This window comes from Rattus norvegicus, chromosome 19, assembly GCF_036323735.1.
Source record: "Rattus norvegicus strain BN/NHsdMcwi chromosome 19, GRCr8, whole genome shotgun sequence".
Lineage (NCBI taxonomy): Eukaryota > Metazoa > Chordata > Mammalia > Rodentia > Muridae > Rattus > Rattus norvegicus.
The window spans coordinates 26095850-26120255 of NC_086037.1; the positions used below are offsets into that span (position 1 = coordinate 26095850).

The 24406-nt window shown below is 43.1% G+C and overlaps 2 protein-coding genes across 2 annotated transcripts in view; one reads left to right on the forward strand and one right to left on the reverse strand.

Annotated features, from left to right (window-relative positions):
- The window catches only part of Dlg5l4 (discs large MAGUK scaffold protein 5 like 4), a 132560-nt gene that overhangs the window by 52843 nt on the left and 55311 nt on the right, over positions 1–24406 (reverse strand). The window lies entirely within an intron of this gene.
- On the forward strand, positions 16625–20602 carry LOC134483473 (disks large homolog 5-like). The gene is made up of 4 exons (XM_063278731.1): positions 16625–16762; positions 17796–17955; positions 19164–19307; positions 19941–20602. The coding sequence occupies exons 1-4, from the start codon at positions 16648–16650 to the stop codon at positions 20119–20121; spliced, it is 600 nt and encodes a 199-aa protein (XP_063134801.1). The 5' UTR covers positions 16625–16647; the 3' UTR covers positions 20122–20602.

Consider the following 24406-nt stretch of genomic DNA (forward strand, 5'->3'; position numbering starts at 1 on the left):
GTATATGTATATGTGTGTATATGTCTGTCTATATGTGTGTATAGGTGTATTTGTATGTGTGTATATGTATTGTATGTGTGTGTATGTGTGTATGTATATGTGTATGTGTGTATGCATGTATGTGTGTATGTTTGTATGTGTGTATGTATATGTGTATGTGTGTATGCATGTATGTGTGTATGTGTGTGTGTGTATGCATGTAGGTGTGTATATATGTGTGTGTGTGAGCATGAATGTGTATAGTCATGTATATGCATGTGTTTTCATGTACGTGTATTCGTGTATATGTACGAATGTATGTGTGTATATGTATGTATGGACACACAAACACACACAATGTTAAAACATAAAAAGCTCCTTGGAGTATTCACCGTTCCTGGATAAGTGGTGACCATGTGGGGGAAACACATGTCCATGTAAGCACACCTGTTCACATGTGCTGAGCAATACCCAGCCTGGTCTTGAGCTCACTACCTGCCCAACGATGAGTTTCTGACCACCTGGTCTTCTCAGAGCCAGGTGACAATTGTTCCTGCCATTCCAGTTCTGTTCCAGTTTCTCATGCCACAAACCTTCTAGCTTGAATCTCACCTACTGACGCAGGAACCTAACAGCCTCCAACCCAGTGAAGTAAGTAAACTTCTTCCTGACATCCTCAGGCTTGGTGTCCCCATGAGTCACAGGGAGGAAGGATGGCATGCACCAAGGAGAAGGGCCATGGGCAAGGAAGACAGGATCATAAGTCAGTCATCACTGACACCAGCAAAGTGTGTGCTTCAGAGCTGGCTCTGCTCACTCTTGTCCCAGTGGCAGGACTTAAGAGTGGTGCATACCTGTCACCCAGTACTCAGAGACGTCTGAGGCATGAGAACCAGGAGTTCATGGCCATCTTAACTAATGGTGAGATCAAAGCCAGCCTGGGCTGCATGAGACTCAGTCTCAAAGCAGGCAAGGAGGAACTTGCTATATTTGAGCAAGGAAGCTGCCATCCTCCTGCGTTCTTAACTATCGCTGCAATACAGAAAGATGCTAGGGCTAGTGTGGCAGAAAGCAGGAGACAGAGAAGCCAGGTTAACCCTCCCTAATCTTCTCATGCTGTGTGAGCTATGAGTAGATAGTGCCCTATACACTGTGGACAGGATGGTCTCTCAGACGGTTCAGAAAGCCATGGAGGACTCCAGCAATTCTCCACTTGGGTGTCACTTGAGTCTTATATGTGTGTGTTTACAAGCCAAAAAATAAGATCCATAGGTGGCTGTGTAAATTCAACATGGCACAGCCATGTGCTGGAATATTATTCAGCCTTACATAGGATTCAGATTCTGACCCTTGAACAGGAATTAGAATGGTAGCCATTCTCCTAAGTCAGACCTCCAGGCAGTGCAAAGACAAACTAACACTGTATGACACCACTGAGGGCTGCAGTCTCACCAGTTATATAAAGACAGAAAGCAGGAAGGTCTACAGAGCTCCAGGGGTGACATGGAGTCGGGAGGTTGGATGGTAGGTGTGTAAGTGGGACTGAGGCTCAGAGGAGTCAGACATGGCTGCAGAATATGCATGTGGCTCCTCCCATACCTGTGGGTGCTGCCCCCTCAGAAAAGCAAATACAACAAAAGAAAGGACCAGAGGGGACAGGCTCTGACCACTTGTAGACACACACAAATGACGTGACAGAATGTGCACACTGATGCCTTGCTGCAGGAGCAGTTGAACATCCAGAAGGGTTGAAAGAGGCTGGAAGGGCTGAGCATGGCACTGAGTTCAAGGACATAGCTTTAGGTCCTGGGGAACCTATGGTGCCCAGGCCCCATCCTGCTGATACTGAGGGACACAGCTGACATTCAGGGTGATGCCTGGGCTAGGCTGGGGAATAGTTGTCCACTCTCACCTGCTCCAGCTTGAAGATGTGCTGGGTGAAGTAGGACTGCAACTGCTTGTTGGTGTAGTTGATGCAAATCTGCTCGAAGCTGTTCTGTTCAATGTCCTCAAATCTGAATATGGCCAAGACACCAATGGGCAAGCACTGGGAGACGAGCTGTGGTTATAGCCGGGATCTCCTGGGAAGACCAGCCGTCCTGAGAGGAGTTGCAGAAGAGGGGGTGTGTTTTCCTGACCTGTTTGGTACCCAGTGTTTTTTGCCAAGGGTCCCTTTATTACTTCTTGATGGAACCAGGCCTGCACATATCCAGGAAGCATTGGGGTGGAACCTGGGGTTGGTGCCCACATGCTGGCATTGCTGAGGGTGAAGCCTAGCCTATCACACTCCCAGACACCGAGTGCAGATGTCTGGGTTCCTATAGAATAGCGGTTCTTACCGTTCCTAATCCTGTGTCTCTTTATTTCAGTTCCTCATGTCGTTGTCATCCCAACATAAACTTATTGGAGAGCTACTTCATGAGTGTCACTTTGTTACTGTGAGGAATTGTAGTGTAAATGTCTGGTGTGCAGGAGCTCTGATGTAGAACCCACAGATTGAGAGCAGCTGCTGTAGAGGATCAGAGTCCTCTGCCAGCCCTGGTGTTTGCAGAGATCCCCTGGGTTCCTGGACTCCATGGCTTTTCCCAAGGACAGGGTTTATTCTTGGCCGTCTCAGGGCCCGGGACCTCACAGAAACAGCCTCTCCCATGTCCTTCCTGTTGAGGAGAGCGTGGTTGGCCCTCAGCACAGTCCAATCAAACAGGGCACTGTATAGACACTTGGCCAGGGGTCTCCTGCAGTTATGGCCTCTGGACAGAGGGGTTTCTTACCTGAAGTGGGGCAACTGTGCCAGGTACAGGCCTTGATGCTCAGAGTCAAGACCAAGTTTTGTCTTATTTTCATAGACAAAGTTGCCCAGGCTGGCCTCGAACTTGCCATGTAGCCAAGGATAATTAAACAACTGATCCTACTGCCTCTACCCCCCATGGCCTGGCACTGCAGATGAGTGTCACCACAGCTGGCTTGTCACAGCTGCTATACGGCTCTAAGTCAGGGGCCTCATGTGCAGGAGTGTTATGACTGTGCCATCCCCACCCCGCAACCAAGGTTTTCACCTTTCTCCTGCTGAAGTCTGCTTAATCCTACCCTGGCCCCAGGACACAGCAGCTGTGGGAGACTCAAAGTCTGGGGCTTCAGCACAGCATGGGTACACAGCATGGCATGCAGCCTACACGGCTGTGAAAAAGCCAAGGAAGTGCTTCTCAGCTCACCCCCTGTAGGAGTGTCTAGCCCATCCTTCTCTCCATGGACACAGATATCTGCTTCCAACTGCCCGACATGTCCCTCTGGTTTTGACTTTCCTGGATGCCATGTCAATGCCACCACACAGAGTGCTGCCTCTACTGGGGACACACACACAACCTCTCTGGGGGACATCTGAGCCAAGCAGGGATTGGGTGCACTGCAGAGAGGTCAAGTCATGTCGTGAAGTACCTTGTCCCACAAAGGCTCACTGTTCAGGGAGTTGACTGGAAAAGTAAGCTCATGCCCCTGGGCAGGGTCCCCATAGGGAGTGTCCCACACCCTGCTATCAGGTCTATTCCTGGTGCCATGCAAATTCAATTTGCAAGACCCAATGCTCTGGAAATGTCAAGAGATAACGGAAATGTACCAGGAAGTGCACACCATAGCAAAGGGAGAGGATGGCACAGAGACCTATGCTATGGGTTAAGGGGCACAGAAAGGCCACCTCGAGCACAGGGGTCAGTCACCTCTTTCACAAACAAGGCAAAGGTCAATGCTCTCAGCTCTGGGAGCCTAAAGGGCTCTGTGGCTCCTAAGCCCTGCAGCTGCAGCCAGAAGCAGCACTGAACAGGAAGTAAATGCTGAGTATGGCGATGTCAATAAAACTTTATTTACAAAACCAAATTGGTGGTGTTGCTGGTGGTGGTGGTGGTGGTGGTGGTGGTGGTCGTGGTGGTGGTGGTTGCGGACTGGTTCATTTCAAAGCATGCTGGAGTGGCATGGCCACTGAGCATCGGGAAACACAGAAAGGAATGCGACCGGACGCAGGGCTCCCAATATCCTAGATGTCGACCTATTGCACTGGAACAGGGTCCCTGAAGGTAAGTCTGGACAGTTAGATAAGGTAAGTACATTTTATTACAAGGAAATGGGACAAGATAAATCTTCTCTTCATCTCGCTATGCTTAAGCATCTTTAAGAGTGCAGGGAATTCATGTCTATCAGTCTGGTTTAGAAAAGTGTCTAGAGACAGCAAGAGTAAACTCCATGGTTCCCTGACGAGGGTTCCAGGGATTCTGATATCTGGGTCAAAGTGAAAGTTAAGGTGAAAAAGGCTGTCAGGCAGGGCAAAAAGATTCCAATTTCTGGTCTCTTTGGGCTGTAATTTTTACTGTGTTCAAGGCCATGAATGCAGACAGGGTAATAACGATTACAGAACAAGAAGCTAGAGCTTCATTAAGACAAAACGAAAGTAAAAGTTTTGCCCTAAACTCCACTGCCTGAAGCAGGTTTTTCTAAGTCGTTTCCCGAGGATGGCAGGTTGACCATTAGATTCACACGATGATGATGACGAATTCACCTGCTTTTTCTTTTCCTATAATTAGGCCAGCATCGATTCAAGGTGTGGCCCAACCGACTTATTATAAAGGATGATACTGGTTGGTTGAAAAAGGTAGTAGCTTTCTATGAACCATATATTAAGTTTTTATGTATATTAAAATTAACATTGGAAAGAACAATGGTAGGAGAGGAAGCTGGAGGACAACTGCTGCAAATGCTTGCTTTTGAAAATGCTAATGAAGAGTACAGGAGAGCATTATTACCTATAAAGGAGACTGGGGATATTAATGCTTATATGAAGGCATGCAAGGGTATCTTTTCTGAAAATGGAAAGATGCATATTTGGCATGTATTGATCCAGATAGAGTTATTAAATTATATGTTCAAATACTCTTGAATATCCTACAGGCACTTTCGCTCAGGATGAGTTGCCTTTAGAATGGGTTTATATTAAATTTAACTTTAACCAAACATTAACAAATAATGAGGAACAAATTTCTTTAATCATTCAGCAAGGCATACAAAGACATGTTACTATGTGGGGATATGATTGTGCTGCTTTTGTTTTCCCATTAAGCAAAGATAAAGTGGAATATTTAATGCAGATGTCTGAGGTTTTTCAATTAGCCATGATTTCTTACACTGGAAATATTGAATTTCATCCTCCCCATAGTAAATTGTGGGATTGCTTTAAAAAACAAAAAAAAAAATTTGATAAATACACTAATTTCTGTTGATCCATTACCATCAGCCTTTACTGTGATTACAGATCGCTCTAACAACAAGATGGCTTATTGGACCGAAGATTAATTTTGGGGACAAGAATCTTCTTTTGGGTCAGTACAACAAAATGAATTATTAGCGGTAATTAATGTATTCCAGGATTTTACTCATGATGTAAAAATATTATAGCTGAGTCCACTTATGTTGTAGGAGTAGTACAGAATATTGCGACTGCTGTTGTTTCTACATCTAAGCCAATATTAAATGTTATTCTCACATATTAAAGGACTATTGTTATTATGAAACTCTAGAATATTCATTACACATACTAGATCACATTCAAAATTTCCAGAATCTTTAACACTTGGCAATCATATGGTAGATCAATTAGTGGCATTTGCTACCCCAGAAGAACACAGTCATAATCATGCCAATACAGGATATTTACATATTAAATATAAGCTTCCCTATTCTCAAGCCAAAGAAATTATTGCTAATTGTCCTATGTGTCAGTCTTCACGTATAAAATGTATTCCATCTCAAATTAATCCCAGTTGATGCAACTTAATACATCGTGTCAAATCGATATAACCCATATTTCTTAGTTTGGTTGCGTTTCACATATAGATGTAAGCATAGATAATTTTTCAAAATTTGTGTGGGCTACACCATTGCCAGGAGTACGCACTGCTCATGTTATACATCATCTATTGTAAACTTTTGCTGTTATGGGACTGCCTTCTAAAATTAAAATTGATAATGGACCAACATATATTTCTTATCAATATAAACAATTTTGTCAACGATACCATATTGTACATATTACTGGTACAGAACACAATACACAAGGACAAGCTTTTGTTGAAAGAATTCACCATACCCTGAAATGACAAATTATAAAATTAAAAAGGGGGAAAAGAGATGGCCTTATGCAACCTGAATGGAGTTTGCAGACCAGTCCCAGAGCTATATTGGCACAAGCATTATACATTATTAATTTTCTTAATTTACCACAAGGTGAAGTTATATCAAGAGCCAATAGACACTTTGTTGAACTTCCCCCAGAAGGCATGGAAGAGACAGTATGGATAAAAATTGCCCAGGATGCTGAATGGCAGGAAGGGACATCATTGTATATAGGGGAGAGGGTTTTGTCTCATTACAGGATGGGAGACTATTCTGGTTACCCGGGAGATGGATCCAAGCACAGAATAATAAGAACTGCTCCCTACCCTCAAAGGAATCCAGTTAAACCAGCTACATTTTCTCCTGATGGATATTCTCAGGAGATGAGGAGGTGTCCTCCATTACTGAGGCCCTGGCTTCTCTTAGTGTCCACAAACAACAATGGATAAGGATCTGTGCAGTGACAACCCTATTACCTATGTGGGGTCAGGTGAAGCAATTAAGCACTGAAAGGAATAATTTTGTCTCCTTCAGGAAAGTCCTTTACTGCTGAGCACTTATTCTTAGCAATGTGTGTTTTACTCATGGTTTCTTCTGCTGCGGCCAATGCCAGTTATCGGGCTTATATTGCTTATCATGATGAAATCCTACTACTTTTGTGTTAGTAAATATATGGATAATGACACAGAACATGATTGGAAGTTAATTCAAGCCTATTTAGAGGGTAATGAAAGTGCTTCAAAAGTAATTAATGCCTTGAAATATGTTGTTCGAATGTCTTTTGGTAAATAGCTAGAAGATACTACCCCTATGGAAATAGCGAAATTATTGGCTGATCAATTGACAGGATTAGATCCCAAGGCTTGGCTTCAAAGGATTTTCCATAGCATGGGAGGAGCTAGTTTTGCCATAATCTTATGTACATTATGTATTATGTTGCTTTATTTTTACATGACTAAACCCCTACAAGGACCTTTAGCTATGTTATGTAAAGTATTACTTTAAAACAAAAGAAAAAAGAAGGAATTGTTAAGACATAGAGATGCAGCTCCCAGGCAGGGTCAAGAAAGGCCTGGTGCCAGATTCAAGTAGGGGCTGGAATGCCGCCCTGGAGAAGAAAATGTTTTTCTCACTTGGCCTTAAATTATGTTCTGCTGTGTCCCGTTTCTGTGGAAGTGGTTCTAACGCTCTCTTGGTAATGGTGAGTATATTTTGATTATAATAAGAGAGGTGATTTGTTATATGAATATTTTTAGAAGAAGCTTTTGTTTATTCATCTTTCTTTGTTTAATCTTCCCTCATTGTTCCTGTTATCCTGGGAATAATGATCTTATGGTATCTTGGCACAATGAAAATTGTAGTAATGCATATTCTTAGCTCAATAAGGATTAATAAAGCTTGCAACTGCGTGCAGTTTCTTCTGCCTTTGCTCTGCACCCCCTGTGTCCTGGGGGTATGCGACCATACCCAGGGCCCCAACTCACTAGACATTGACAATGGGTCACCCCACAAAACACAGAAGCATCTACCTTAGTCAAAAATGGACATTTTATTGAATGCATACACTAACACTGATTGATCACATCCATAGCAGAGATACTAGGGGCAGATCCGTGGCCCAAAATACATTCCTCTAAACCTATAAAGCGAAAGAAAGAAAGAAAGAAAGAAAGAAAGAAAGAAAGAAAGAAAGAAAGAAAGAAAGGAAGGAAGGAAGGAAGGAAGGAAGGAAGAAGAAAAAACACAAAAAACTTAAGCTTCTCATAGGAACTTCGCAGGAAGTGTTGTCTGGCGGTCAGTTCTGATTAGGCCATTTTAGATGAAACACTGCATAGTGACCCTTAATGTGATGGGCCCTATATAAAGCTTTTTGCAATATTGGAATTTTAACAAACCTCATCCAGAACATACAGCAGAGGCAAGGATGTGATCACCATGTCCTTGCTCTCTATCAGGTTATTTTTCTGTGTCCTTGATTGTCAGGCATAGAACAGCAACAATCTGAAATAGCTGGTAGACATGGAACAAAGTGGCTAAAACTATAGTTGTGGGTTGCACACCTCAACTGTCAATGGCTGATGCTGTCCTCAGAGACCTCGGAGGCCCCTCTTGTAAGACTGTCTATTGGAAATGGAAGCACTGACTTCAAAGTGAACCGGGCCAGCCAGGGAGAGGGCAACATGGATACGTGAGACCCTGTCTAAAACCAGCACAAAAACCAACCCTTCATTCAAAGCATCATCTATTAATTCTTTATTATTTACCACTTTCTCCCTACCAGCCTTTCAGTCTGGAATTGTAGAAAAGGACTGGGAATGTTCCTTCTATTCTAAGGACCTTGATCTCTCTTTCCTTAGGTCCACATTAAGAACACATGCAAATGGGTATCACCATCTGAACAACTTAGTATCATCTACTCAGTATATCTAGCCTAATACTGTGCTATGACAATCTCAAGCTTCCCTGAGTTTCGCTGACCTAGCAAGAAGTATGAAGTACTGAGGACACCCCAGTGATCCTTTCAAGGGGTTAGAAGAAAGCTGTGAGAGATGCTCCACTTCTTTGTCCTTAGATTAAATCACATTGACACAATGTGGGTGGACTATTTAACCAGACATGTTTCTCCCAACCCCACCTTTCTGAGTTCAGACCATGGCAGAATTCATGCCCCACCACCCTAGATATTGAGTTTAGTGATATGTAATTATTATTTAAACCTATGTATTAAATTTTGTCATTTTGTTAATTTTTGTGGTTTTCACAGTCTTCTTTGATTAACTTTCCTAGTTTTATTAATTTATCCCCTGTGTTCTCTGGTATTTTGTCCTTCCCTTCAAACTAAAGTAATCCTTTTAGGATCCTCTACAGAGCTGTCTTACTGGTTATACATATTTTGTTAAATTTATTTTAGTGTGCATTAGTCAGCACAGTAGCTGTGCAGCTGCCTGCCCTCCGTGGTATCAGATCTACTTTCCAAACAATAACGCTCAACTCTTACAGACTGTGTAGCATCTTGGCTGCTCTTTGTTCCACTTGGACAGCCCTCAGGACCAGGCTCTCCTCTCCCTTAACCATGGCTGCTGTCCTCTTCCTCTCTCCTCTCCATCACACATGTTATTCCTTTATTCTTTGGCAGCTTCTTCTTCCTTCTTCCCTCCTCATGATCCTCTCTAGCAAAGCCCTCAAAGCTCCCCTCCCCCATATCTCTGCTGTTGGCTGTTGGCTGTTGGCTTCTTTATAATCACAGATAACTGGGAACAGGGTCAGTTATTTGGGGTTAACCAGTCTTGAGTTCTACAAATTAGCATTTAAATACAAGCAGCATTAGGCCAATCCACCACAGGGATTTTTGTTTGTTTGGTTGGTTGGTTTGGTTTAATTTTCATTTACCTTTTTACTTATTTTATTTTTGGCTATTTTTTATTAATTGGTTATTTTATTTATTTACATTTCAACTGTTGTCGTGCTTTCCAGACTCCCCTCATCAAATTATATCCCATTTCTGCTCAGCTTTGCCTATGTGACAGTGCTCCCCCACCCACACATATCCATCCCCACCTCACACCTCTAGGATCTCCATTTGGTGGGGCAACAGGACTCACCTAGAACCATAGAGCCATCCTTGCATACACTTTGGCTGGCAGTTTGGCCCCTGGGAGCTTGGGATTAGGGAAAGAGGATCTGGTCATATATTAAAGCCAATGATTGCTGCATTCTCTTCTTTTTCTGGTTATAGGTGAAATTATGTTTGTGTGCTTCTCTTTTTTTTAATTATTGAGAGAAGATTAATTTCTTGGTTTTTCTTGGGTATAGTTTAGATCATTGTCTTGGAGTTTTCCTCCTATTAGCCTCTGTTGTGCTTTCTTACAGAAAAGAATTCTGAAATCCATGACCTTCAGGAATTGTGATATTCATGGAAATTCAATTCCTTTGCAGATGCTCCAGTTATTGTGGCCAATTGCTAGAAAGGTCAGCTTAAGCTTGCAGGACCCCCACCATCCCTCCCCCCGCCTCCACAGAAAGCTCAAAAGACACTGCCCAGAACTTACTCCACATTCCCCAGAACCACTTTCTTTGTCCATCATTTCTGTGAGACTAAAGGTCAGACTCCTTCACCCTAGTCTCTCCACAATCGACATCCCCCCTCCTAAAACACTTCTAAGACTGGAAAACATGTCTTAGGATGTATCTGCCAGACTTGTAGTGAGAGAAACTAGGGCACTGGTTGTCACTACAACATTGGTGACATAGCAGAGGACGCCAAGAACTCTCTAGGAGACAATAGAATGTCCAAGAAGGGACAGCAGATGTCATGGGGAACAGACTTTGCCTTCCTGCTAATGTTCTCCCTGTACTGAGCATAAGCAGAGGTGCCCTTTCCAGGAGACTTTCCCGGGGCAGAGCCACTGAGCATCTCCTGCTTCCAAAGCCAAATTTTCCTCAAGGCTTGATTACAAAAACCTTAGTAATTCCTATGCATCTAAATGAATGTTTCCTTCCAAATCCTGCCCAAAAATGTCTCATCCTAACTCAAATTATCCTCCTTCACCAATATTAGCCATTAAAAATTCCTGAGAAATAATACCAGTTTGAATATGCAGTCAAAATGTTCTCCTGTCTTATTATGTACAGGTGCTTGAAATCACATCAAGAAATAGCCTGCATGGAAGGTTGCAACATGGGTGTGTGTTAGGGGAACACACATGAAGCCTTGTGCTTAGCATTCAACGGCTGCCACAAAATTCCTTATGAGGAAGACTTGAAATCATTATGGTGCTAGAAACAGTATGGAGGCCAGTTGGCAGAGGAAAGTGAAACATTAGAGCCACCAGTGAAGGCTCCTGTTGGGCCCTACCTTGGTGTTTCCCTCCCCCCTCGCTTAGCCTTTCAGCCTGCTATAGCAAGAAATTGTTTATACCTTTGACAGCTGCTCTTAGCCCCTGATTTGGGGCTGGGATTTTCCATGGCACCCTTCCTCCCCACTGAGCTTTCCTGCTTCTTGTTTTTAAGAAGCTGTTTATGCCCCTGAGTGGGCTGGAACTTTCACCACACAGACTTGTCCTATTTTCCTGGTTGGGGATTTTCACCTGCCTTGTTGTTTTTCCACGGCTTTTGCCTCTGGTATATAAGGAGATCTCAGTAAAGCCTTGGTGGCACTCGCTAAAAAGGGGTGACCCGTGTACGTGTTTTCTTTCAATCCCACAAACCTACACCCGATATTCACACACTGTCGGCGCAGACACTGACAATAGGTATCACAATAGAAACTAGTAACTAGATTTAACCAAACTATCCCATTAATGCTGTATTTCGTGGTATTTTTTTTTTTTTTTTGCTCTCCTAGAACCTGGAAGAGGCTTGGGGTTTTCTAATCCGACTCATAATTTATTAATCTTCCCAACACTATGTGCTGTGTTCTGTTAATGCTAACAGCGCCATCCAATACCTAGGATATTTTCTACTGACATGTGTGACGTGAGACAAAACAGTCCCTGTCATCCCTCACCTGAATAAACTTCCTTAGAGGACAGTGTAGTTGGAGGGTCCTTCTTTCCTCTCCAAGATCGAGAAACATTTCCAGTCTTCAGACAAGTGTGTCAGCCATTGTCCAGTGACTGTGTTGAGATGTCCACATTGTCAGCTGAGTGTCGTCATCCAGCCTGCCCTGTAATTGTTGTAGATGATTAATAGGGTTCCAGCCCTAGGATTTAATTCAGTGCTACAGTACTTGCCAAACACACTCAAAGTCCTAGCTGCCACCCTAGTCCTGTGTGCTCTAGAGAAAGAAAATAAAGAACCACATTGTCTATCAAGTTTCTCCTCCAATAGAAGGAGAATCTGCATCCGGTCTTTTAAGTAACTCTAAGCCCCAGCTTCCCCACAGCTCCCTCCATCGATTGCACTATTGGTGCATTTTCAGTAACGCTCACTTTATTTTTGGTGTGCAAAGAATATGCACCATGTCAGTAAAGTGTGTGTGTGTGTGTGTGTGTGTTCATCCATGAACTCACTATAAATTATTATCAAATGACCCAGAAGACCGTGGAGAAACCTGTCGATATGCATGCAGAATTATGTTACTATCATTCCATGGCACCTTACAGGGAACACTGAAATAGTGGGCTGCTTTAATAGAGCCTAAAACCAGGCTATGCATGGTTTTCAGTGAGATTGTGATGTGCAACCCCACAACAGAGATCAGCAGAAGCTTCATTTATTCCATGCTGCTGTTACCAAGTGAGGCAAAGCCTCATCCCATAGAGAGTCTGGTAGGATCTGATGAAGGGCAATAAACTCAGGGTTGAAATCAAGCCTTTAGAAACAAAGAGAAAAATACAAAGTCAAGGAAAGCAAGAGCTGTCTTTTTCTTTTCTTCCTCTTTTTTTTTTGAGAAGATCCACAAGAGAGACAACCACTTCCTCAAACTAACAATGCACAAGAGAGATAATACATGAATTAAAAATCAGAAATGAAATGAGGGACATAACAATAGACACCGAGCAAATTCCAAAATCATTAGTTCTTACTCCCGAGGACTTTATGCCAGAAAACTGGAATATTTATTCGATATTGTTGATTTTGTAGACAGATAACAATTACCAAAGTTAAATCCAGATCTGGGAAGGTATCTGAAAAATACCCCTAAGAAAATAGATACACTCATTAAAGGTTGCATACATTATATATTATATTGCTTTCTTTTTGCATGATTAAACCCCTTCAAGGACATTTAGCTATGTTATAGAAAGTGTTACTTTTAAAACAAAAGGACAAAGAGAGAAATTGTGGAGTCACTGAGAGACACTTCCCAGACAGGATCAAGGAAAGACGGCTGAGAGATGCAAGCAGGGGCTGGAATGCTGCCGTTGAGAAGAAAATGTTTTTCTCACTTTACCTTACACTATGCTGTACTGTGTCCCTTTTTTGTGGAAGCGGCTCTCATGCTCTCTGGGTTATGACAAGGATATTGTGATACTAGGAAGAGGGGTGATTTTCTATACAGATATTTTAAGGAGAAGCCTTTGCTCAGTCTCACTTCTTTGCCTAGTCTTGCCTCAGTCGTTCCTGGTATCATGGGAATAACGATCTTATTATATCTTGCCAAAAGGGAAAGTGAGGTAATCCATATTCATGCCTGTATAAGGGTTAATAAACTTGCAGCTGCATGCAGTTGCATCTGCCTTTGCTTTGCATCCCCTGTGTCCTGGTTATTTGTGATCATACCTGGGCCCCCAACCCACTAGATGTTGACAAGCATCACCCGTCTCAGTGTCAGGTTTATTTTCTTTCTTTTTTGAAATCTATAATGTGGAGGCGTATTACAGCAACAATATGAAATAGCAGGCTGCCATGTATGAAAGTTGCTGTGTTTAAGCTAGGTGTGGGGACAAGTCCTCAAAAGGAGCTGTTAAGATGGGAAACACATAATGCATTTGTTGCTGGAATTGAGTTGCCTCAGCTGTGTTGCTCTGCCTGCTCAGTGTCCATTCAACATCACTCTGTTTCTACAGAGGAACTCAAGATTTGCCCCAGCCACCTGTGAGCTGTGATATGGGCAGAGAAAGGCCAGGACACAGTGGTGATTTCCCACTCCTCAGTTATGCTGAATTTTCCACTACTGTACTTGTATACACAAGTACAGTGTGGTCAGTTATTATAGATATTTGTCATTTCTTACAGAGGGCAACTATGATTGACTACACCCATTTCTATAAAAAACAAAACTCAGGAAACCTGGCCCTTGGCAGCAATGAATCAAGAAATATCTAGGATGGTGGGGCATGAATTCTGCCAAGCAATGAACTCAGATAGGTGGGGTTGTGAGGAAGATGTATGGTTGAATAGCCCAATAGATTCACGTTGTATCATCTTGATTTAATCTAAGGACAAAGAAGTGCAGTATCTCTGATGGCTTTCTTCTAACCCCTTGAAAGGTTCACTGGGGTTTGACCTCAGTTCTTCATTCTTCTTGCTGGGACAGCAACACTCAGGGAAGCTTGAGATTGCCATAGGCACAGGATTAGGCTAGAAATGCTGAGTAGTTGATACTAAGTTGTTCAGATGGTGATACCCAATTCATTTGTTCTTAATGTGGACCTAAGGAAAGACAGATCAAGGTCCTTAGAATACAAAGATCATTTCCAGTTCTTTTCTACCTTTCCTGAATGAAAGACTGGTTGGCAGAGAATGGTAAAAATTCAAGAATTGGTAGATGATGCTTTGAATGAAGGGTGGGTTTCTGTGCTGGTTTTAGACAGGATCTCAATTACCCCATCTTGTTCTCTACGTTGCTCGTCAGGTTCACTTTGAGCGCAAATAAAGCTGCTTCCACTTTCCAACAGGTAGTCTTACAAAGGGGCCTCCAAGGACTGTGAGGACAGCATTAGCCAATGAGAATTGAGGTGTGTAACCCACAACTATAGCTTTATCTGAAATACCCTCAGACAGAGGAGATTCTCGCACCAGTCCTGAGGACAATCACCACCCCATGAACACACAGGACTCAGTCTTGATGTAAAAACAAGAGGTTTACTTTGGGATACCAATGCACTGGGGCTCAACATGGTCCTCACGCAGGAGGGATGTGAGGAGCCTCGAACAACAGAAATGTACAGCTTAAACAGTCATTTACGATCACACAGTTTCATTAGCTCAGCTATTTCAATGCCAAGGATATCTAGGCAGATGTTTCTCGGCCTGGAATCCCTAGGATAAGGCCTTAACCACATCAATGTAGCTATTTCCGTACCAAGGACGTCTGACTTGATATATGTTTTCTTATCCTGGGGTTCCCAGGACAAGGACCATGATATCTGTCTTGGCAGGTGTTTCTCTTCTGGAGTTCCCAGGACAAGGCTATAGCTATGTCAGCCTATAGCACAGCTGCATTCAGTACCAAGGACATCTCACTTCTATAGTGGTCAGTCAGCTTCCCAGAGATGTTTCCTGTCTTGTAATTGCCCTGCAGTAAATATGTTCTATACCCTCTGTTCTTATGGTCGGGCAGCTTCCTAGAGAGTGGGTGGGAAATTGCTTTCTGTACTTTCTGGTCTATTGTCTAACGTCTAGGGGCTAAGTGAGGGCCAGCTTAAAAGATTCTCATTCTTAAGAAATGGCTGTACTGATATCAAACGGGGATCTTTCATATCCACTTTCTTCCAAGTCTACCAGCCATCTCAGATTGTTGCTGTAATAGGCCTGACAATCAAGGACACAGAAAAATAACTTGATACACAGCAAGGACATTGTGATCATATCCTGTGTCGTTATGTATGTTCTAGATGAGGTTTGTTAAAATGACAATTTTGCACAAAGCTTTATATAGGACCCATCAAATTAAGGGTCACTATGCACTGTCATAGGTAAAATGGCCTGGTCAGAAGTGACCACTGGATTACTCTTCTGTAACTTCACATGAGAGGCTTGTGCTTTTTGTGTTTTTTTCTTATTTATTTATTTATTTATTTATTTATTTATTTATTTATTTATTGCTTTATATGTTGTCCGGAAGATAGTTCAAGTCATTGATCTGCTCCCAAAATCTGAGCTTTGCTACTAATACTGTAAACAGTATTAGTGTATGCATTCAATAAAATAACTTGGTTTTTTTTTTAGTACGATATATGCGTTTGTGTTTTGTGGGGTGATCCATGAAACAGGAGTGAAGATGCTTGTTTCTTACTCTGTCCACTGAGTTATATCTCTAGGCTTGTCCTACTCCTTTGGCTGCATACCCCCCCACATCTGCTGACTATTTTATTTTTCAGATGAAATCACACGTTATAGCTTAGAGAGGCCTGTAAGCAATCCTGCTTTGGTAACTTAAGTGCAAAGAGGAGAGCCCCACACTCAGCCTGAGGGTGCATTCTCTGGTAGATCCAATATTTCAGTTTCCTCTGCTAACAGATCACCACATTGTTGCCAGGACCATAATGAATGCAATTCTTTCTCTTAAGGAATCTGGTGGCAACTGTCAAATGTTAAGCACAAAGCTTCAGGTTGTACCTATAACACACACCCACATCGCAACCTACCCTACAGGCTATTTCTGGGTGTGATTTCATGCACCTGCACATGATGAGACAGGAGACCTCTTTGGCTACTTATAGGAACTGGTGTGATTTCTCAGTAATCTTTAATGGGTAATATTGCTGACTGAGGAGAATTTGAGGTAGGATGTGCAGACATTGGGGAGGAAGCACTCATTTAGATAAATAGCAATGACTTAGGTTTTTCCAATCAAGCCTAGAACCAAATTTGGCTTTGGAAGCATGTGGTGCTCAGTGGCTATGCCACAGGGAAGTCTCCTGAAAAGGGCACATCAGCTTTTGCTCAGTACAGGGAGAACATTAGTAAGGAGGCAAAGTCTGTTCTCCGTGACATCAGCAGACCCTTCGTGGACATTCTATTGTCTCCTAGAGACTTCTTGGAATCCCTGTGATGTCACCAGTATCGTTGTGACAACCAATTCCCTACTTTTTCTCTTAGTGTCCAAAGGATATATCCACAGACATGTTTGCCCATCTTTGTAGGCGCTTTGGGAGAGTTGATGTTGATAGAGAAGAGTCTAGAGTGAAGCAAACGAAACCTAAACGTAATGATGGACACAGGACATGGGGAATGTGGAGTAAGTTCTGGGCAATTTATGTTGAGCTTCCTGTCAGGGGTGTGTGTGGGGGCCTTCAGCTGGCCTTTTATTAATGGGCCACAACCACTGGAACATCCCCACAGATATTGAATTCCATGATTATCACAATTCCTGAAAGTCAAGGTTTTCACATCATTAGTTTCTCCATAACCACATGGAGGATATGGCAATGCCTATGCTATTATTGGGTGAACTTCTAGTCTTTACTTTTACAGTGCATTCGGTATGTTAAATTGATATAATAACAACATAAGTAGTCATGGAGGGTATAACTTTTCTGAATTAAACAGGGCATCAATGTACTTCACTTTCATTGCTTCTTTAAATTCAGTGACTATCTGACAGTAGTAAGAGGGAGAGAATTGTGCTCCTGGCCATGACCTTATATTCTTAGAACTCCTCTGACTACCTCTGGCTGACGGGGCCAATCTTACCTTCATATATTAGAGGTTCTGTGTGGCAGATATTTTTCTACAGTAGCCAAAATATATGGAGCAGGTAGAGAAAGAGCCTGTAACCTATTGGCACTTCTGGGGCATTTGTCATTTCAGTAGGGGTAATTAATAAGTCTGTTGACCATGTCCTCCCCCTACATGACTTTTTAATGCAAAGTTATTGGACTAGAGTAACAGTGTAGGATATGTGAGTATCCCTGATCAATCAAGTCATTGTGGATGCTGAATTGATGATCTGACTTCTGAAACCAGAGGGGTGAGGGTCCTGAAACCAGGTTGTAGCCTGCGTACCTGATAATAATCCTGGAGAAGGCATCTCTCTGGTACTTGTAAGCCTGTGTGGGCGGGCATAGGGAACACCTGGCTGCTTACATCTCTTGGTCTCTATATAGAAGTGGGGGAACTGTGATCCACTTAGGATGCCTCTTACACATAGACCAAACTCCTTGCAGTGACACTGGCTTCCAAGCATGTTCTCCTGTTTGGACCTCACTGTGGTCTGTGTATGCTCTATGCATTCGCCCCATGCGGGTTCACTTGTGTTCTTCTACCTACAGAGGCCTGCAGACAGACGTCATCCCCTGAAAATGTCCTAAACAAGGTGCAGGCCAACGAGGAAGAGGAGAGGCTGAATAGAGAACTGGAGCTAACTACCAAGGAGAGAAATGAGCTGACAGATCGCCTCCTTTATGTGACAGGTGGATCCATGAACAAAAGGTATGCATTGCTCCAAACAAACGACCTTGTTCTAAACCTCATCTCCCATAGAGAGGAGATTCAGAACCTGACCCTTACTGAGGAGTGAGTTTGGAAATGGACTCTGATTCCGCCTGTTGAAAATCTGAACTTGTGATCTGAGTGAAGAATTTAGGCATAAAGTCACTGGAGCATGAGTTCCCAGTGTACAATTGGAAAGCCCTTGACAGGTGGCAGCTTTGCAAGGTTCTAGGTGCTGTGAGTTTGTGGAGAGTGTTTGTACTTGCTAGGAAGGTGACTGAATGCTATCATCTCCTGGTAGCAGCCGTAGGTGACAGGTCCCACATTGTTCATATCAATGCTTAACTAGAAGGCCTGAGGCTCAGGCCTGTTCCTTCTTGTCTGTGTGCCTTACACTCTGAGACAGTAATGGTGCATGCATTTCTACTGATTCTCATTGTGCTCTTTCCATATTTGTCTCTCTTTCTCATTCTCTGAGTCTGTTTACCTCTCTTTTCTTGTGGGTGTGTCCCAGTTTGTGTGTCTGTGTGTGCACAGGTCTGCATGCATATGCACAACTTTTATATGTTTCTATGTCCCTGCACACTTGGAATTTAGGGGTCTGTTTTTTGACCTCAGGATTTACCTTTATAATAGTTTCATGGAGGTTTAAGTGCTTTATTTTGGAAGCCCCACTTTCAACAGTACAGTTCTTTGCCTGTGTCGTCACATTTGTCTATACATTTGTATGCCTTGGGCAGATTATAAGTTTGTGGCAATATCTGGTCTCATCTCCATAATTATGTGTACTGTCTGCCTCTAGAATATTAGTTATTCGGCTTGTAGCATTCCACTTGTCAAAACAGGAAAAATGAAATCAGAGGTTTCTGGATGTGTGTGTGTGTGTGTATGTGTGTGTGTGTGTGTGTGTATGTGTGTGTGTGTGTGTGTGGTTGGGTAAGCTCTGGGGCCTAGGCTCTTGACAGCATAACAGGTTTGAATGCAGATCCAGCCCTCCTGATTGAAAAAAGTGAGCCAGGGAATCCTTTATCAGGATGCTTAGCTTCTGTTGTCCTGGGCACACAATTCCAAGTTTCTGAAGCTGAAGAAGATCCAAATATGTAGAATTCAGAAAGTGTCCTTCCAGGACTGGGGTAGTACAGGACACAGCCTGAGTTCATATAATCCTAAACCTCGATGTTCTTTGCGTTCTATCTTCCTGGGGCCAGCCCCTACTTCAGGCCAAATCCATTTAATGAAAACTTGAAGATAAAGGAGAAAGAGGTCATGTCATTACTGCACAACTTAGACAAAAAGAACATTGAACATCGTGAGAAATTTCAGGAGCTCAAGAAGGAGATTAACTTCTATCGGTAAGTACTGGTCAGAAGGGCCCATCACTTGTGGAATGGCCATGTCTGCCTCTCTTTGTTCTGGACCGGAGGGTCTGTAGCTCTGGGTCCATCTCTTCTGCTGTTTAAATATCACTGTGCCGTGGGTCTTTTGGACTCAGTTTCAGTTCCATAAGAGACTGTTACTTATCACCACAGTGTCTATGCATCTTTAGAAGGCTCTGGATAGAACTACACTGATTCAGGCATCAGAGTGTTATTAGGCCAACCTGTGGCTCTGGGGTCATACCAGGTTTAACAAAGCTCAATGTGTGGACCACATGGTTTGCATGACCTTCCCTTGGTTCTACTGTCCTCTTGTGGTTATTTGCCCCCTACTAATTGATGTTGCCCCAATGCATTGGGCTTTCATGGATAGTTGTAGATCCCTTCTTCTTTTGGACAGACATGGACTCTTATTCATGCTTGGGTCACAGAAACAATTCATTCTTCCCTGGATTGGCCGTTTTCTGTTTGTGCAGCAGCCTTACATGTATGGAGATGTATTCTATGAAGTCTTTATGGGTATCTGGGTCCTGGTGGAGTTTGTGGGATTTGGCAGTTGGAATGGGAGGAAGAGGCTTCAGGATCTTACTATGCAGAGTGTGTTTCCAGCAACCTGCACAGCCGTCTCCTGATGGACCAGGCATGTATGAAGAAGAAGTTGGTCACATTGAAGCAGGAGAGCAAGGAGTTACAGCGATATTTGTTTGAGTTGAACCCGAAGGATGAAGATGAACAGGAGAAGACCAGCAACCTCCAGACCCAGCAAAATTTGGTAGGAACAAGCAGCTGAGTCAGATTATCAATGTCTGATACCATTTGCCTATTGGATACATCTTTGCTTCCCCTATCATCTTTCTAATCTCCCCACACCCAATCAGTCATCCACTTCATGTGATAGAGTTATTCATTGCTCTGTCTGTGCACAAGTATTCTGGGAAATTAACCACTCTTCAGAAACTGAATTATTGGCAATTATACTTCTCTCCCCTTTTTGAAACTGCAGTCCAGAAATGGTGACAGAGGAATAACATATCACATGACTGCATCTCCTTATCACAGATTGGATGCTATGAAGAGTTTTGAATGAGTTCTTGGTCGTGTGACAAAGGTCATACAGTGGTCATGTGATGGTTGGAAGCACCTTGTAGGGATAAGAACCAAGTGCAAATGGCAAATGAGTCCTGGTCATTGGCTTTGATCTGGGTATCATGTGGCCTTCTCCTTTCTTCCTGCACCCCAATTAGGTCTCCCCCCATTTCCCCATTCTTGGTTTGCACTGGTAGAGTCTGAGGAGAAGCTTGTTCTCCCACAGTACTGTGAGGGTTGCTGGTGATGTTCCCCAGCCTGCAGAGGTATCAGCAATGATTTCAGTGAAAAGATCAGTGCTGTCTGTCCAATGCAGCTGAGGGGACAGAAGGCAGCATCTTGACAGCTGGTATGCAGGCCCCACCAAATCAGTGTCTTAATAGCTGCCTTCTCCTCCCAGGTCTCAGGAACTGCAGGAGACATGGCATAGGACGGATCCCAGGAAGACAGCCCCCTGAGGAATGAGTTTCTCTCTCAGGAGTTCCCTGTGACGACAATCCTCACAGTCAAAGACTTTTTGGGGGAATATTCTTCTTCTCAGATAATTTCCTCAATGTATAGAGACCCTAAATTTATGTATCCATATGCCAGCCTATCTCATTGAGGTCTTTCTCCTTTCTCATACCGACAACACCATTTGAGAGACAACTGAGGGGACTACCTGGACATCTCACGTCCTAGAGGAGAAAAAGCACTGCAACTGTGTTTCTAAATGTTCGTTAAGAAAATGCTGTTAAGAAATGTTTTTGGTTATGATTTTCATTGAAGTTTTCTTTTTGTTATTTCATAGTTATATATTCTTGTTACTGTTTTTCATTTTTTATACCATTTTAGTTGTTCATTTTATGCCTGTTTTTTGTAAATTGTATTCCTTATGAATAAAAATTGATTTGTAACTCTTGACTCTTAAGATCATCTTATTCAAGGGTCCTTTCCACTCCTGTAGACTTAGAACTGACAGCTGGATATGGATCTTTACATGGTCCAGGCAGCATGGGTAAATAGGGAATTCAAAGCCACCAAGGGGTACACAGGGTGATAGTGTCTTTTGTGTGGATAATGTGACTTTTTTATGGACACACACTTTATGATGTAATCACTGCCATACTGTATCCATGCTGTCATGTCTTCTGCTCATCCTAGTCTATATCAGTCTACAACACACATTCCTTATTGACTGTGTGCACCAGATATTGAGTAACACACACTCATGCCTGTAGAGCTGCAGAAAAAATGACAATTTTCACAAAGGAATATAGAATAATCCTAATGGAGAACCATGTGCCTCAGTTTTTCTTACAATACAGCATCAGTATTAAACCACAAAGATAATGACCATCAACGTCATTTTGGGAAATAGGTTTTTATAGGTGCTGTTTCACTTGATCATTCATATGCTGTGTTTTTTATTGTTGCTGATTATATTTATTTTTATCATTTAACTCAATCGATCTTTTTTTTTCAAATGTATCTGGGCCACTCCTGAGTGCATTTCCCTCATGATGCAAAAGAGGGAATAGCATTCCCCATTGTAGATGATTGTTAGGGACCATGTGGTTCTTCTGAGAGAGCAGCAGATGCTCTAACCTGGGAGTCATCACCACAGCTCCTGTAGGTAGCTTTTGTCCTTCCAGGGCATGTGCTATACTAGATGGACACGATCACCTTCAATTAAGGAGAGAGATCTCAGGAGATGTGTATGTACAGGTGGTTGAGCGGTGCCTGCTCAATGTGGTAGGCTGCTAGGCATCCACACCGGGCTCTGGTGCCTCCACTGCTCATTGTGCATTCAGGATCATCCTCCAGCATCACTCAGTTTCAATTCCAAACATCTTTCACTTACTATCGATGATTATATACATTAAGCACATCTGATGAAATACAGAAGAGACTAGCCTCCTTCTACAGGCCAACTTGGCATAATGAATTCTTTTGATAGAAAACAAGATAATTATCTTAATCTATGCAGGTCAGGGAGGACCTAAAGAGCATCCATATTGAATGCAGACTGCAGCTGGGAACACATGTTTCTTTTGCAGAGCACGTCTGTGCAAGCCCAGAGCTTAGGTGGGACAGTTCATGTTTCACCTTTTACATGGAAATCTGTGATTGTATTGAGAAAGTATATGTTCCACGTGACTCATTTCCAATTTATGGAATTAAACTGACTTACTGTGAGTGGAGGTGACTCAGAGAGATAAAGTGAAGAAGAATAATCCAGTATGTCTGCAAACAGATGCTGTCCCATTAGGGCTTTTCAATGCTCAGCAGCTGGAGAAGCAAGGGAGAGGCATTGGTGACTCTCAAGCTTAGGTCCTCTAGTCATTATAAGCTGAGCATGACACAAAAAGGGTCATAGGTATCACACTAGAATCTAGTAACTAGATTTAACCAACCTATCACATTAATGCTATATTTGGTGGTAGTTTTTGCCCTCTTAGGACCTGGAAGAGGCTTGGGGTTTTCTAATCCTACTCATAATTTATTATCCTTCCCAACACTATGTGTTTTGTTCTGTTAATGCAACAGCGGCATCCAATACCTAGGATATTTTCTACTGTCATGTGTGACATGAGACAAAACAGTCCCTGTCATCCCTCACCTGAATAAACTTCCTTAGAGTTCAGTGTAGTTGGAGGGTCCTTCTTTCCTCTCCAAGATCAAGAAACATTTCCAGTCTCCAGACAAGTGTGTCAGCCATTGTCCAGTGACTGTCTTGAGATGTCCACAATGTCAGCTGAGTAAGGACAGGGCAGGGCTGGGCAGGGGATTGGGGCAAGGCAGGGTAGGGCACTGGGGTAGGGCAGGGGTTTGGGGCAGGGCACAGCAGGGCATTGGGGCATGGCAGGGCAGGGCGGGGCAGGGGATTGGGGCAGAGTCCATGAGATGTCAGGAGGCAACAGGCCAGCTGGGGCTAGTGTGGGTACAGGGCTTCTAGTGTGGGTGTGAGAGGAGGAAATTAGGAATGGTCAGATTCTGATGCACCATATAGGCGGGAAGGAGCTTAGACCATCTCAGTGCCATATAGGGACATTGTAGACACTGATGGGCAGTGTGGGGATGGTAGGGTCCCATATACTGCTCTCTGCAGGTGTCAGGAGAGCATACAGTGGCTCTGTCAGACTTATGACAATCAGGCAGGCACTGGGTGCAAGTGAGAATCATGGGACAAGCCCTGTGTGCAGCCTGGTTTTGGGACATTCCCAGGTGCCCCATGGACTGCAAATTAAAGGCAAAGGACACAGGGAAGCCAGCAATTCCCATGCACAGGACATACATACCTGTAGATCTTTCTAGAATTTCCACAGACTATCTGTCACTAGTCCTCAGTATAGAAGGCACCAACATTCTGCCCTCTACTTCAACTTGGTGAGACAGCTATTCTAACTCCAGCAGGAAGGCCTCAGGGAAGACAGTAAGAACTCGCAGGTGACCCCTTTTACTATTGAAACAGGCTCTTCCTATGGAGCCCAGAGTGGCTGTAGGATACTAATGCTCCTGCCTCACAGTGACTAGAATTCCAATCCACCCTCAAGAGCAGTTGATTCATCGCTAGATCAGACTAAGGACATCTAAGGCCCCAGGGTGCTAGGATTACCAGGGTCCTAGTAAGTTTCTCCAGCTTAAATTACAACCTGAGTCAGTGCTGCTATTTGGGACACCGCCTGATGCCCAGTGACATCACACCTTGGAACTCTTTGTCAAACATAAGCTGTTATGGGAATGAAGTACCCACACAATAAACACTGGTCTGGGTACTCCTAGGCCAAGAATCCCCTGTTGGAAATGCCTTGGACCGCAAAATTTTAAATTCTAGATCCTTCTGGCTTTTAGAAGATTTATAAATACAAGAAAAGAAAGATGGGCATAGTAATTTAAGCCTGTGATCCCAGTCATGGGAAACTGAGTCAGAGTGATGGAAGAGTGTAAGTTCCAGGCCAACCTGTGTTTCAAGAAAAAAAAAAAAAAGGCATGGTTAAGATTCCACT